The sequence below is a fragment of the Dryas octopetala genome, chromosome 7 (genome assembly GCF_963921425.1).
Source record: "Dryas octopetala chromosome 7, drDryOcto1.1, whole genome shotgun sequence".
Classification (NCBI taxonomy): Eukaryota; Viridiplantae; Streptophyta; class Magnoliopsida; order Rosales; family Rosaceae; genus Dryas; species Dryas octopetala.
Window position 1 is genome coordinate 20,032,533 of NC_141372.1, and position 17,019 is coordinate 20,049,551.

General features: G+C 35.6%; 1 protein-coding gene across 1 annotated transcript; it reads left to right on the forward strand.

Annotated features, from left to right (window-relative positions):
* The first annotated feature begins 9,734 nt into the window (after positions 1–9,734).
* Positions 9,735–11,391, forward strand: LOC147280379 (uncharacterized). Its single transcript, XM_086252198.1, has 2 exons — positions 9,735–9,744; positions 10,508–11,391. Exons 1-2 carry the CDS (start codon positions 9,735–9,737, stop codon positions 11,389–11,391), a joined length of 894 nt encoding a protein of 297 aa, XP_086108324.1.
* Positions 11,392–17,019: the final 5,628 nt, after the last annotated feature.

Consider the following 17,019-nt stretch of genomic DNA (forward strand, 5'->3'; position numbering starts at 1 on the left):
TTTTTAAATGATTTTAATTATTATTAAGGGTGTTTTGTATTTGCCCCTATCATTTTTTCAATTAATTTGGACAATAGGGGCGAAATAAGAGAAATGTCTCTAATTAAAAAACTAAAGCCGTAAATTTGAGAACCACCCCTGATTTTTTTTTTTTTTAAGAAATAAAGTGAGGGAAAATAAATGCTTCTACTTATATTAGTGACAGAAGAGAAGCGCCCCTAAAATTTTAACAAAAGATATAAAGATAGCAACACATATCAATCTGCCTCTATATTTTATAAATTACTAGGGGCGTTTTGTATCTGCCCTTATCATTTTTTCAATTAATTTGGACAATAGGGGCGAAATAAGAGAAATGCCTCCAACTAAAAAACTAAAGCCGTAAATTTGAGAACCACCCCTATGTTTTTTTAAGAAATAAAGTGACGGAAAATAAACACTTCTACTTATATTAGGGGCAGAAAAGAAGCGCTCCTAACATTTTAACAAAAGATATAAAAACAGCAACACATATCAATCTGCCTCTATATTTTTTAAATTATTTTAATTATTATTAAGGACGTTTTGTATCTGCCCCTATCCTTTTTTTAATTAATTTGGACAACTATTCAGCTTCCCCCCTAAATCAGAATTTCTTCTTTCTCCTAAACCCTTTTGATCCTACGTACTATTCCATTTCTTCTGTCTCTTGCACACCACGTTGTGGCGGGTTGAACTTGATCCTCTTCTACTTTCAAGTACGTACTCTCTCACTCTCTCTCAATCTCTCTGCAACTTCTCATCTTTTAAGAAAATACTACCAATCTTACTTAATTAGTTAGCAAGCCAAGCCTTCATGATTACGTGTATTATGATTTGGGTTTAACCTACTACGTACTACTAGAAGGGTATAATTTGATTTATTTTCTTTGTTCTTCAAGAATATGAACTTGAATCAAGATTATGAAAACAGAGAGTGAAATTAGAGAAGCAATTTCAATCTTGAAGTTGATCTTTGTTTAATCTGTGTTTCGTTTATTGTTGTTCTTTTTTTGTTTTCCTTGAATGGATTTCTTTTATTCTTTTGTGATTTCTGTGTGAAGACTATGAATTGCAGGAATTTTGATTGTTTCTTATGAAATTAGTTGAGAAAATTTGTATTTTTATTGTAGAATTAGGGATGTAGTGCTTTTATAGTGTAAAGTTTGTTTTGCATCTATGTCTGGCTTTGACTATAAAACTACATCGTGATTAATTGTACTCAATCGATCGTGTGTGTGTGTAGCTAGGGGTCAGAAATCATTGATTCAATATTAATTAATAGATCCAACAAGTAGTACCAAAAAAATAAGTTAGGTCGACGCCATAGTTTTAGCTTAACTAAAACACCAAGTTGCGATATTAATCTTGATTTAAATTAAGTAAGCATATAATTATTATTCTTTATTTTTTTATTTCTTTTACTACCTGGTTGACACTTACTATAAACCTAACTATACGCATTGATTGATCTACAACCATTCACATTAGATAATAATTCAAACAGATCGAGTCTCTAGTTTACAGCTGGATGTTTGGACACTTTCCATAGTCAAGTTTTATTTTTCATTCTGAGTCCAAAGTCTCAATCTTTACCAAAATGTTAAACTTCCTCAATCTAGGTTGCTTAATTAATTAGTTTGGGTGTCCTTTTTAGTAAATGAGCTTTGGTTTTTGTGTACTACCATTTGCATTTGGGGAATTCATGTTGAAATAAAAGCATGGTTTAGATTGCTTATGAGGCTTTAGTTTCATTTTAAATATTGTTTTGTTCAGCATAGCTGAACTATGGTTTAAATTGTCTTGTTTTGTTTAATTGGATGTTAAAAGCACTTCCTTTGATGTCTGAATTAGGAATACATATTAATATGTGCTAATTTTGATTACATATATGGGTGTTTTTTTGGTTCTTCAGTTTGAATTTCAATGCTCATGCCTCTATGTTCCATTATTATAATTATTTTTGGCACATATGGTGTCACCTTTATATGGAGTTAGTTAGATGCCCTATTGGCATATAAGAGGATAATGTAACTAGTGAACTATAACCGACAATATCTTCTAAAATATGCTTCTTATTTGAAGAGATGTCTTGGATTGTTTTCTATGATGATTGACAGTTGAAATTTGGTAGATGATAAATTGGTGAATGATGTCTTTTTTATGTTAATTGTGAGTGAAAGATTATTATTTATTTTGTTACATTGGTGCTGATGATGGATGAATTTTAAAATGTTAATAGAAGTATGGGTAAAAGTTGGGTAAATTTGGATCGAATACAACAAAATTCAAGGATAAGTTATGATCGTTTCTAGATGCTAGTTTTTCCTATGTTGCTCCTAGTGATAAGATATGTTGTCCTTGCCCAAAGTGTTGTAACCGCTATCGTGAGAGCCAAACAACTGTTGAGCATCATCTTGCTGTGAGAGGAATGTATCACAAGAATAAGAATGCTATTTGAAGACATCATGAGAACAGTATACTAATGAACCTTTACCTGGAGAGAAAATTGACAGTGAAGGCCATGATGAGATGGATGACATGCATGATTTTCTTAATGAAGGTTTCGTTCAACAGATAATAGGAGAAAGTGTTCGGTCATTGAGAGAACCACCCATCTTTGACGGCCCAACACCTGAGGCTGAAAGATTTTATAAATTACTTGAAGAATCAGAAAAGGAGTTGTACTCTTGATGTAAGAAGTTTAAGTGTTTGGAAGTCATCGTCAGATTGTACCAAATAAATGTCTTGGGGGGTTGGAGCAATAATTCTTTCTCTATGTTGTGGGATTTTAACAAACTTATCCTGAGGGGGAAAGTTTGCCAAAGTCTTTTTATCATGCTAAAAAGTTTATCACTGTGTTGGGGTTAGCTTACGAGAAAATCGATGTATGCCCTAACGATTGCATGTTATTATGGAAAGAAACATCAAATTTGAATGAGTGTTTCCATTGTGGTGCCTCAAGATATAAAGCTCGTGCTGATGGGAATACTTTTAGTAAGAAAGACTCAATTAAGGTTCTCCATTATTTTCCTCTGATACCAAAATGCAGAGGCTTTATATGTCAAAGCATACTGCTTGACATATGAGATGACATGCAACTAAACGTCCCAATGATGGATTCATGAGGCACCCAACAGATTCTCCAGCTTGGAAGCATTTCGATGTTCTATATCCTAGCTTGGGGCTTGTGTAACGACCCGACCCAAATTTTACTAGAAATTTAAATTTTTATAGGTTGTAGACTTAAGAAGGTTAAAGGAAAGTTAAGTCATGGGACCTCATAAAAGTTTTTCTAAATTTAATTGGAGACAAATAAATATTTGGAGATTCATGGAAACTTATTTGAGGTAATGAGGATTTCTTGGTGAATCAATTTAAATTATTAAGGATTTATTAGAATTTTTTAAAATTATTTGGAGATATTTAAATTTATTGGAAGTTAATTTCGGGAACTCAAATTTGAATTTGAGGCGATAGAAAAATGGTACAAGTCGAGAAGAACACATAAGAAGTTTCAGAACATTGTTGGGACCTGAATCCATGGTTTGTGAGTTAATTTAAGAATTAGACGTTTATGCCCTTAATGAAAAAGTTTGGGTTTCCAAAGGGATTTAATTGGAAAGTATTATAAAACATTATGTGGCATAGTTGGATAGAGTTCAAACTCACGAGCACGTAGGCGAAAAAGGATCGCGAATCGGAGTTACGGTTTGAGTTTTATGCACGGTTGAAATGTAGGGGCAAATTTGTCTTTTCGCATCTTGGGGATACTTCTAGAAGAAAAACCAATCAGTTTTAAATTCTAATTTTTCTCTTTTTCTCTCCTCACGAACGAGCAAGCACCCCCCCTTGAGCATCTCTCTCCTCTTTCTCCTCTCTTTCTCTTTCCCCGACCTTACTCACTCTTTCTTCGGTTTCTCTCTGTCTAATGGTGATCGCCTGAAAAACTTAGGGTGAAAAGCTCGCCGTCCTTCCCTCTTTCTCCCCGCATCTCTCTCTTCCCAAGAAAGCGGCGAGAACCTGCAACTCAGACCCGACCCGATAGCACAGACCCGCCGGCGATCTGCTTTTCCGGCCAAGTTGGACCACCACCGGACGACTCCCTACGCCGAGCTGAGCACGTCGGTGCCCTTCCTTCACTCCAAAAACTACCTACGACGACGGTACGAAGCCACACAGGCCGACGACTTTCGTAGCAGTTTTTCGATCACTCCAGTGGCTTTTGGTCGCGACCCAGGTATCAATCTCGACCCTCTCTCTCTCCTTTGTGTGTTGGTTGCATTGATTTGGCTCGATTGTGCCCAGAATTGAAAACCCAACTCAGCCACTCACGGACACTACGAGTTTCGTCACGTGTGGTGGCCGGTTTAGGCTCCCTTCAATGATTTACTGTCTCTTTTAAGTCTAATGAGCCTATTGGAGTTGGAATTAAGTTGATATATTTTTAATTGGGTTGAAAATCAAGTTTGGGCAACCATCGGAAGTGGCAGCAGTGTAGAAATTATGCAAAGGATAAATATTTTAAATTTTGTTTTAGTGTAATGCATTGAAAGTCTTGATTTTATTCATGAGCTAGCATATTGGTTTTATACTTAAGTGTGGTTTTGGACTCTTGGATTTAAGATTTAAGAATCATTTTTCCAGAAGATTGCCTTGATGATTTTACATGAATGGAAATAGTTTGATTTCAAAAGACATGTTTTAAATTTGAGATGATTTATGTGATTTTTTAGAGGACCATGCATTTAATTGAGAAGGGTTTTACAAGTGCATTTGTGAAGCTTTAAATGATGATTTTGACCTATAGCTATTCTATAAGAAGGAATGTTTATGAAATGAATTTTGAGAATTTTTACGGAAAGAGGATTTGATTATGTTTAGCATATATGTTTTATTTTTTAAAAATATGGTTTATTAAGTTATGGAAAGAGGTTTCAAACCGCTATATTAGTGCCCATCCTCGAGTTCATATTTAGTGCGGTCTTTGGCATCATGGCACACACAGAGGCTTTGGGTCGTGTGTTCGGATTAGGGGTGGACAAAGTGCAGGTCAACCCGACCAATCCGACCAACCCGACCTGAATGGGTTGGTTTGGTTCAGTCTGAGAGAGGGAAACAAAGGTAGTCGGTGCTCTAACCGACCAACCCGACCTGATGCAGGCCAGTCTACGGGTGCATGAGCTAAAAACCCGATCTAGACCAAACCAACCCGCATGGCTGAATCGAGGATTGGAGATGAAATTTTCGGTGAGGTTGCAAAGGTGGGTGTGAAGGTGGCTGGGTGATAGAGAGACTCTTGCAGAGAGAAGTGAGGAGAAGAAGAAGCTAGAGGAGAAAATAGAAGAAGAAGCTGGAGGAGAGAAGAGAAGAGAAGAGAAAGGGGGGAGTGATTTGCGGGAGAAGAGAAAGGCTGGGCTGGAGAAGATTGTGGTTGGCGGGCGAGTAGGTGGAAGCTCCAGACTGAAATCGGCCCGTTATTGATGGTTTGTCGAGTTTTTGACGGTCGGTGGAGGAGATTTCGTCGAGCTGGACAGTTTGATGTCCACCCCGTGGGTTTTGTTACAGTGAGGGAGAGAGAGACAGTGAGGGAGAGAGAGAAGCAAAGAGTCAACAAAAAAAAAACACAAGAAGAAAGAAATAGAAAAAGTACTGTGCCACTATCCCACATCGGCTAGAAAGAGAACTCACCTCCAATCCATTCTCTATAAAAGTGATTCCAAAGACCTTACCCAACTGCAACATTCGCATGGGCTTTTCGCTTTTGGGCCTTCATTGGCTTAATTATATAAGTCTCTTAGTTCAAATAATTTTTGGTGTAGGCCCAAAGTGAATAACCCGACCAATCCAACCCGAATAACATTGGTTTGGTTTGGTTTGGTTTGTAACCTATTAATGGTTTGGGTTGGGTTGTAAATTTTACAAACCGAGCCCATCGGTTTGGTCTGCGGGTTGTGCCCAAACCCGACCCAACCCTACCCGTGTCCACCCCTAGTTCGGATGCCTCGCCCTTTGGAGGCAACTCTGCGTGCACGTATGACTATTTTTGCATGCACATTGCATGATGATTACTCGACACGTGTGTATGACCAGGATATTTGTCTACACGTGTATAGAGATTACTCCACACATGTGTATGACCAGGATATTTGCTTGCCTATGCAATATAGGATTCTGCACAGGTTTTATGCCATTAAATCATTTTATGTCCACTCACTAAGGTTATCTCACATTTCTCTGTTTTGTTTTAAACTTTTCCCCCAAGTAGTAACGGTGGTGGAGGTCGAGCCATACACGTCGAGGCATTCATTATCTTTTCATTTCCTCAGACAATTGTAGGCCACATGACTATCTTTTATTTTGTTCGGTTATAATTTGTTATAAGAGATAATAAAAGTAGTGGCTCTGATCACTGAACTTGGGATTTCAAACAAAGTTGTGCCTCTAATAGGTCTAAGACCCTTTTTGGTTGTGGTAAAGGTGGTTGATGTTTATTAGAAATGTTATTTACAAGTTTTATAAATTTATGTTAGTCCATTTTTAGGAGAGATTTTGCCGAATTTTCGGAAGGATTTTTCCTTGGCTTTGGATCCACAGACCACTCCGATTTCAGGGTAGAATCCGGGAACGATCTTGTCATACATGCTCATAAACTCGAGACTTTTCCAACGACACCAAACTCAAATTCAAAGACCCATTACTTCAAAAAGTCAACTCTTTAGTCAAACTAATTTTATAAAAATTAAATTAAAAAAATATTCCAAAACAATCCCTTCCCAATTTCTCAGCTTAAATCTTTGTAAAAATAAGGTAAAATATAAAAGAAAATTTGAATTTCCGGGATATTATAAGTTCTTAGCAGCAGCCACCCCAGTTTTACTATGGGCCACCCAACCAACATCAATCATACCCACCGCGAGGTTTTATTGGAATGCTTAGTGATAGTACATCAGCTAGCTCAGCATCGCGTGACTCTACTCGAATAAATTGTGACATTTCAACTGGCTTGAAAACACGTGGGTCGCCTGGGATTCTTGGTGAGACTACATCTACCTCTACAATGCGAGACTTTAGGGGGATGCTTGGTGAGACTCTGAATGGACCAACTGATTTAGTAGATCAATTTCTTCAGGCTAATCAGTGTTCATAGGACTAGACAATAAACATGTGAGTTTTTTCATTTTTTGTTATTTGATTTTTTAGTAGTGGAGGAATTATGTGTGATACTAGTACTTTTTTATGTTCTTTATCATTTTTTCATGGCATTCGATCTATATTGATAGCGATAAAGTTGTTGTATGTAACGCTCAGATTTATTAATAATATTTTTTTTGGGATTGATTTATTAATAATATTTTATATTTTATTTAATATTAATATTAATATAAAATAATTATCATATGCAACAAAACAAAACAAAACAAAAAAGCAGGTTATGTAGGTGTGGATTTTCCAGCATTATACAAAAATATATATAATTTTCATATTATTTGAAAATTTAATTTACAATAATAATAGAGGGGAATGCTAAGTGTCTCTAAAATAATCCAAACTTAATCATGGAATTAATATGAGGCGGATACTAAAGTGCCCCTATATAATTTTTGGTTTGTTTAAATTTAATTTATAATAATAATAGAGGCGAATGATAAGTGCCTCTAAAATAATTCAAAATTAATCAAGGAATGAATATGAGACTGATACTAAAGTGCCACTATAAGTTTTTTGAATTAATTTGGGGTGGTTATTATCCGCCCTAATTAATTTTGAAATAAAGTAGGAACAATTATTATTCGTCCCGAGTATTAAATTAATCCAGTTATAATTAAAGATAGAGTTGTATAACTATTCGCCCCTATTTGTCATTGGGGCAAATAGATAGTGACATCCACCCCTAATATTAATTAGCGATGGTTGCAATAGGGTCGTTTATTATTTCCGCCTCTTCCACCACTCATATGCCATTTAGGAGCATTTTTCGACCCCTGCTATTTTTTGTAGGGATGAATCTTTTCTACCCCTTTATCCTATATTTCTTGTAGTGGAGGTTAACAGGCACTGCATCAAAACCCTTAACTTTGGAATTACCCACCAAACCATGCACTTTCGAAGCCATGAAAGCTAAATTGCAACACAATTCCAGTAAACAAACACAAATATATTTGGGCATAAGACTATGTATATATAGAAGATATTTAAAGAATGTTTAGCAATTTAAGTTTAGAAGGTCAGCTCCTCTATGAATAGTCGTCCACATTATTTTTGATATACATTCTAATTATAATTAATATATTCGTTTGAAAATTGGAAGGGTAAGCAAGATATTTTGACCACTGCTGCTTTAATGCACGAGGCATGCACTAAAAATTGGATCATATATTGGATCAACATCGGTCTATACTTAGAGGTAGCTTAAATAATGAGAGCGAATGGAATAAAAGTTAGATTAATGAGTTATTTATATTTATATCCCTTGAGATTTATAGTCTTTTCATATATATTCTTTGGAGTTTTAAAAATTATACATACACTCACTGAGGTTTCAAAACTGTTGTATATAATCCTCTGCAAGAGAAAACAATAAATAAACAAAGAATAAGATATTTGTATTTAGGTTAAACCTTACACCTTAAATAATTTTATTAGGCTATTTCACCCTCTTAGTATGTCTTTTTGCATATTTTTTCATCATTTTTTGTCTTACTGTAAGGGTTATATGCAACAGTTTTGAAACCTCATGAGGTATATGTGTAATTTTTAAAACCCTAGAGAGTGTATGTGAAAAGACAATAAACCTCATGAGGTATAAGTGTAAATTTTCTTAGATTAATATAGGTTTAAGGTTCAATTCCCTCCTTTATTTTAACATATCGATATTTACTAATTACATTTTGTTTCAATTAGGACTGCTACTACCTTATCCCTACTGTGCATGATTCTTCTTTATTTTTAGCCTTATATCTCTCCGGAGAAGAACGGCAGCCATGGATATCTCTCACTGTCACACTACCATTCTAATAATTCTACTTTTGCTATAGTTGAGATTTATGGGAAATTAATTCAAACTGATCGATCATTTTCCCCATTTTCGTGTACTACTTGTAAGAATATATGACCAACGTGCCACATATTTTGTGCTGATGTCAGCTGTCTGAACGATGTCATAAACCATTCAAATGGTCTGATGTATTCCGCAATTAGGCTAATCTCATAATTAAGTTAAATGGCTTATTGTAATCCTCATTAAGTCTAATTCTCATAAATCAGTTGATTGGGTAATTAGAGGGATTGTAATCCTTATTAAGTCTAATTCTCATAAATCAGTTGATTGGGTAATTAGAGGGATTGTAATCCTCATTAAGTCTAATTCTCATAAATCAGCTGATTGGGTAATTAGAGGATTCCTTATATAGGTGTCTTTATTGTGATTGATCTAATTCCATTTAGTCAGGAGTTAGATCCACGGTTAATGCCTTGATTGGAAGGCATACTAATTCTATATAAAGTGGGTCTCTGACAATACCTTGCATCCGTCCTATTTTGTGAAAACACACACAGAGTGAAAGAGAGAAACACTAAGGTTCTGAGTTATTCTCCATCTTCTCTGGTGGTATGCTATCCATCACTTTAGGCATGCATAAAAGGCAAGGGAGTAGTTAGAAGGATTCACTTCGACGGCACTTCGTTCATCGTGTGGATCTTGAGATTTGGTTGCTATGGCTGGAGGTATGATCTTTTATCTTCCGCTGTATTTTTATATTGGCTCTATGTGCATATATGTATGATTAAATATGCTTACAGTAGTGGTATCAGATTCTATACCTCTAGTTGGCTTCTGGTCTTAAGATTTGCATAATGAAAGATATGTGGATGCCTCTAGTGGTATCAGACCTTTTTGGACTATTAATTTTCTGTAGTTGCACTACAGTAAATGAAATTAATTAATTTTTATTTAAATATTGTTTTAATTAAATTGTCTATGCAGCATGTTTAATTAATTAATATGATTAGGAAACATGCATATAGAGACAAATGGATTTTGATGCATGTTAAAAAGTTATATGCGAGAGCATAATTGTTGTAAATATTCAGTATGAGCATGTTAAGTACTGTGTTCTAAAATTCACATTAAGAAAGCATGAAATCTAGATCCTAGAGTAGCCAAAGCATCTAGGATCCTACAGGATTGCTTACGAGCACTTGTGATTAGTTTTAAAAATTATAAACTATGCCCAAAGGAAAGTTGTAAATTTTATTGCTAATATAAGAAAAAAATTAAAGTAACGCTAAATGCCCAAAGGATACAGAATATACTAATGAGGATTTTTTTTTTTTTTTAACTAAGACTCATCATAAAAGTAAAATATATATGCATGTTATAATCTTTACCCAAAGGGAGTTTATGATGTTCATGTATGTTTTAAATTAAATGTACGTTGCTTCAAATATATGTTTAAACATGTTGTATTCCTTATAAAATATCTTGCAGCTTATGATAATGTTCCCATGTTGAGTGGTGAGAACTTTGCTGACTGGAAGGATCAGATGTACCTCCATTTGGGTTGTATGGAACTTGATTTTGCTCTGTTGAATGACAAACCAGCTACCCTCACAGCTGAGAGCACTGCTGCTGAGAAGGCCACATTTGAAAAGTGGGAGCGAACTAATCGCCTCAGCTTGTTGGTCATTAAGTCTCGCATAACGAAATCAATTCGAGGTTCCATTAAGGAAAATGACAACGCAAAGGAGTATCTAAAATTCATTGAGGAGCAGTATGCAAGTTCTGACAAAGCTTTGGCTAGTACCCTGATGAGCAAACTATCAAGCATGAAGTACAATGGTACATCTGGAGTGCGTGAGCACATTATGAAAATGAGGGATTTATCTTCTCAGCTGAGTGGTCTTAATGTTACTATACCTGACACTTTTCTGGTGCACTTGATCTTTAACTCTTTGCCACCTGCCTATGGCCCCTTTAAGATTTCTTACAACACACGTAAGGACAAATGGACAGTTAATGATTTGCTGACCATGTGTGTTGAAGAAGAGGGCAGATTGAGGGAGGAAATTGTTGAGAGTGTCCATCTGGTTTCTGGACACCACAAGTCAAAGAATAAGGACAAAAAGCTGACAATAAAGAAAACTGCCATCAACCACATGAGGTGCTTCTTTTGTAAAAAGAAGGGGCACATGAAGAAGGATTGTGAGAAGTTTCAAGACTGGCTAAAAAAGAGAGGTAATTCTTCATTTGTCTGTTATGAATCTAATATGGTTTACACTAGTAGTAATACTTGGTGGATTGATTCGGGTTCTACAATCCATGTTGTGAATACTATGCAGGGTTTTCTAAATCACCGAAAAACCGACGGATAATGAGCGTAGCATTTACTGTGGAAATAAAATGCGGTCCCGTGTGGTAGCAGTGGGGACTTTCAGGCTCGTTCTGCAAACTGGATTTACTCTGAATTTGGAGAACACTTTTTATATTCCGTCATTTAGTAGAAACCTTGTATCAGTTTCAAAACTCACTCATTTGGGGTTTCGTTTTAATTTTGAAGATTATGTTTTTACCATAACCAAAACAAATCATTCTGGTATTGTTGGAAATGGTATTATGGAAGGTGGTTTATTTAAATTTAATTTGAATTCCACATATGATTATAACTTTTTTGCTGCAAACGAAACAATTGGAATGAAAAGAAGTATTACAAATGAGGAATCTTCTTTTTTGTGGCATCAGAGATTAGGACATATCTCCATAGAGAGACTTAAGAGATTGGAAAAGGATAGAGTTCTTCCATCATTAGACTTTTCTGATTTCGGGACTTGTGTGGACTGCATTAAAGGCAAACAGACCAACAATACCAAAAAGGGTGCTAGAAGGAGTGCTCAAACCCTTGAGATAATTCATACGGACATTTGTGGTCCATTCCAAGTACCATGTTTTACAGGTCAAAAATATTTCATCTTCTTTATTGATGATCATACACGTTACATGTATCTCTATCTCATTAAGGAAAAGACTAAAGCGTTAAATTGCTTCAAAGTCTATAAAGCCGAGGTAGAGAAACAAACTGGAAATGTAATTAAGATCGTAAGATCAGATAGAGGAGGTGAATATTATGGTAAATATACAGAAAATGGACAGAACCCAGGCCCATTTGCTAAGTTCCTTAAGGAACACGGTATTGTCCCACAATATACAACTTCGGGCTCACCATACCAAAACGGTGTAGCCAAAAGACGGAATCGTACATTGATGGACATGGTGAGAAGCATGCTTAGCAATTCTAGCCTTCCTTTATTCTTGTGGAATGATGCCTTAAAAACTGTTGTGTACATCTTGAACAGAGTTCCCACTAAGGCAGTTCCTAAAACTCCTTTTGAGTTATGGAACGGATGGAAATCAAGTTTAAGACATGTACATATTTGAGGTTGTGCAGTTGAAGTTAGAATTTACAATCCACATGAAAGGAAGTTGGATTCGAAAATAGTCAGTGGATACTTCATTGGCTATGCAGATCGATCCAAGGGTTATAGGTTCTATTGTCCTTCACACAATCTTAAGATAGTTGAAGCCAAAAATGCAAGGTTTCTTGAGGATGGCGACACTAGTGGGAGCGTGCAACCTCAAAATTTAAACTTTGAGGAAATACAGGATCAAGTTATTTCACCTGTAAACGCACTAGATATGGATGTTCAACCGTACATCCATATGGATATCATTCAGGAAGAAGAGCCCAATCAAGCTGTTCTACAAGATACCCATATTGTCTTTCAAGAAGAACAACCCATTCTTGATATACCTCCCTATAAGGAAGAAGTGCCTGCTGAAAATGATGTTCAACAAACTCAAATTAAGGAAGTTGTAGCACCAATAAGGAAATCCTTGAGAGTAAGGAAACCTGCAATTTCTTCTAATTATGTTGTGTATCTACAAGAATCTGACTATGACGTTGGTTCTCAGGATGATCCAATCACGTTTTCACAAGCTATGAGTGCAGTAAACTCCATATTATGGTATAACGCCATGAAGGATGAGCTGGACTCTATGGCTAAAAATCAAGTATGAGATCTTGTCGAGTTACCTAAGTGCTCTACGGCCATTGGCTGTAAATGGATCTACAAGACCAAAAGAGACTCAAATGGTAACATCGAAAGATATAAGGCCCGACTTGTAACTAAAGGGTTTACTCAAAGGGAAGGTGTTGATTACCATGAGACATTTTCTCCAGTTTCCACAAAGGACTCATTCAGAATAATCATGGCTTTAGTAGCTCATGTTGATTTAGAGCTACATCAAATGGATGTGAAAACAGCTTTCCTTAAGGGAGATTTGGAAGAGGTGGTTTATATGAAACAACCGGAAGGATTCTCTTCCAATAAGGAAAGTCATCTAGTATGTAGACTTAACAAATCCATCTATGGACCTAAACAGGCTTCCCGACAATGGTATTTAAAGTTTTATAATGTCATCTCCTCTTTCGATTTTACGGAGAACATTGTGGATGCTTGTATATACCTCAAGGTCAGTGGGAGCAAGTTCATATTCTTAATTCTCTATGTGGATGATATTCTACTTGCCAGTAATGATTTGGGTTTACTGCATGAGGCAAAGCAGTTTCTCTCTCAAAACTTTGATATGAAGGATATGAGTGAAGCCTCTTATGTCATTGGCATAAAGATTCACAGAGATAGGACACCACGTGTCTTAAGACTATCTCAAAAGACCTACATCAACAAAGTTTTGGAGAGATACAACATGCAGAACTGTTCATCTACTCTAGCACCCATTGTCAAAGGTGACAAACTCAATCTAGGTCAATGTCCACAGATTGAACTAGAAAAAGAAGGCATGAAGAACATCCCATATGCCTCAACAGTGGGAAGTTTGATGTATGCCCAAGTTTGCACCAGACCTGACATTGCATTTCCAGTGGGTGTGTTGGGAAGATATCAAGTAACCCAAGCATGGAGCACTGGAAAGCTGCAAAGAAAGTTATGAGCTAGGTACCTGCAAGGAACTAAGGACTACATGCTGACATATAGGCGATCTGACACTCTTGAAGTGGTCAAATATTCAGACTCGGACTATGCTGGTTGTCAAGACACCCTTAAGTCAACTTTTGGTTATGTCTTTCTTCTAGCTGGTGGAGCCATTTCATGGAGGAGTGGTAAACAATCAATTCGCACACCTTCCACTATGGAGGCTAAGTACGTGGCGGTTTTTGAAGCAACTTTTCATGCCTTGTGGATGAAAATTTTCATTTCAGGACTTAAGGTCATGGATTCAATATTCAAACCACTTAGGATGTATTGTGATAATTTTGCTGCAGTGTTCTTTTCGAACAACAATAAGATTGGTAATCGCAACAGGAACATTGATATTAAGTTCTTGATTGTGAGAGACCATGTTAAGGATAAGAAAGTCACAATAGAGCACATTAGGACTACATTGATGATAGCCGACCCCATGACAAAAGGCTTGACAGTCAAGCTTTATCAAGAACATGTCAAACAAATGCGGCTCATTTTCTTTACCTTGTAATCGATGTGTTTTCATAAAGTTTATCAATAAAAGTTTTATTGAATAAATTTAAAAAAAAAATTCCCTTGTCTTATATTCAGTTGTATACACTTAGATCATTAAGACAAGAATTCAAATTTTGAATTTATAAAGTTTGATCCGGAATAAGATTTGGTACACTTATTCATAATGTATAAACCGTGATTAAGTCTATAAGATAGGGAATACTTTGTGATACATAGAAGGGATGTTTGTATATTACAAATTTACCGCTATGATTTAGGTATTTCTTTTCTTTTAAAGTATATGGCCAAAATAAAGATGAATCATCACAGATTATTTAGGCACATGGGCCAAGTGAGAGAATGTAAGAATATATGACCCATATGCCACATATTTTGTGCTGATGTCAGCTGTCTGAACGGCGTCATGAACCGTTCAAATGGTCTGATGTATTCAGAAATTAGGCTAATCCCATAATTAAGTTAAATGGCTGATTGTAATCCTCATTAAGTCTAATTCTCATAAATCAGTTGATTGGGTAATTAGAGAGATTGTAATCCTTATTAAGTCTAATTCTCATAAATCAACTAATTGGGTAATTAAAGGGATTGTAATACTCATTAAGTCTAATTCTCATAAATCAGCTGATTGGGTAATTAGAGGATTCCTTATATAGGTGTCTTTATTATTATTGATCTAATTCCATTTAGTCAGGAGTTAGATCTACGGTTAATGCCTTGATTGGAAGGCATACTAATTCTATATAAAGTGGGTCTCTGACCATACCTTGCATCCGTCCTATTTTGTGAAAACACACACAGAGTGAAAGAGAGAAACACTAAGGTTCTGAGTTATTCGATCAGAGAAGATACTCCATCTTCTCTGATGGTCTGCTATCCATCACTTCAGGCAGGCATAAAGGCAAGGGAGTGGTTAGAAGGATTCACTTCGACGGCACTTCGTTCATCATGTGGATCTTGAGATTTAGTTACTATGGTTGGAGGTATGATCTTTTATCTTTCGCTGTATTTTTATATTGGCTCTATGTGCATATATGTATAATTAAATATGCTTACGCATTTCAAGGTATTTTCTATAAATTAGATTAACCTCGCTGGCCCAACTTTGTCTATTATTTTTGTTCAAGGGTCACACCATGCACCACGTACTAATTAGAATCACACATTAATTAGGTACACTTACTATGCGGCCGGTACATCTCCAGCAGACTCCAGCCTAGCATTATTCATGAATCATGATTACCTTAATTGTTACCATTACTATGCTCTATGGGTCAACACCCTCTTCATTATAATTAATTGCTAAATCCTTAATTAATTATTACTACCCCCCTCTCTCTCTCTCTCTCTCTCTCTCTCTCTCTCTCTCTCTCTCTCTCTCTTCTTGTTGCATTGGACCCAATTCAATTCCAGCTAGCTAGCTATTACTATTAGTAACGAACTGTTTTTTTTTTTTTTGGTTACAAGAAAGGCCTCCCTTCCCACTTTTGGGTATATTTTGTGCAAAGGAGAAGATGGACATACTCACCCGTATAAATGTATCATATATATTTTTTGTATTACGTGTATGTGTATTATATGTTTAATAGAGAGAATATCATTTATATGATTCACTTTTAATATTAGAAATATGTAACAAAAATGAAATACATGCACAAGGTTTTGTCATATCTACATGTATCTATATCACACTAATTATATATATTATATGCATAAATTCGGTGGGAAAACAGAGTTTAGGTACTTGGCCACACAGACCCCACTAGCTAATTTATCGGGTAGTGAACAAGTGATTGTGTGTATTTGTGGGCGCGGATTCAAAACCAACCACCCTGCAAAAGTATGCCACTATCTATTCACTGTATTTTGCGGGGTGCAATGTCTCACTGTCTGTGCCCTCTCAAATCTCGATCGAACGGCTGCATAATAATTTTCATAGTCACAGTTACTGATCATTTGATCTAATAAATAATAAATAATATCTAATTTCTTTTTATCGGATGAAATCTTAAATTTAAAATTTCATAGACGAGGGTCATAATATTCGATCATCAAGATTAGCATATATATATATATATATATTAAACACAGTGAAAGTGAAACGCAATACTGCAGCTTTCATAAACAATGTTTTTTGTTTTTTCGGTGAGACCTTCATAAACAATTCGATCTATAAATGGAAGCTCACGTAACACTATATTTGATCTCATATATAAATGTTAACTGAGTTTATTTTGCAAATAAAATGTTATCTTACATGCATAATTGCATGTAATATTTTTCTTTTTATACTGTATATTTATTTTATTGGATCAAATTAAGAAAAGTTGTACGTAGAGGAATGATAAAGATGAAAGGAAAATGGTGTCCTTGAAAATTTTCAAGGACAAACTTGTGCTCCAGTTAATGTTGGGCACCTTCAGTTCCCAAGGAAAGATCAATAAAGAAGCT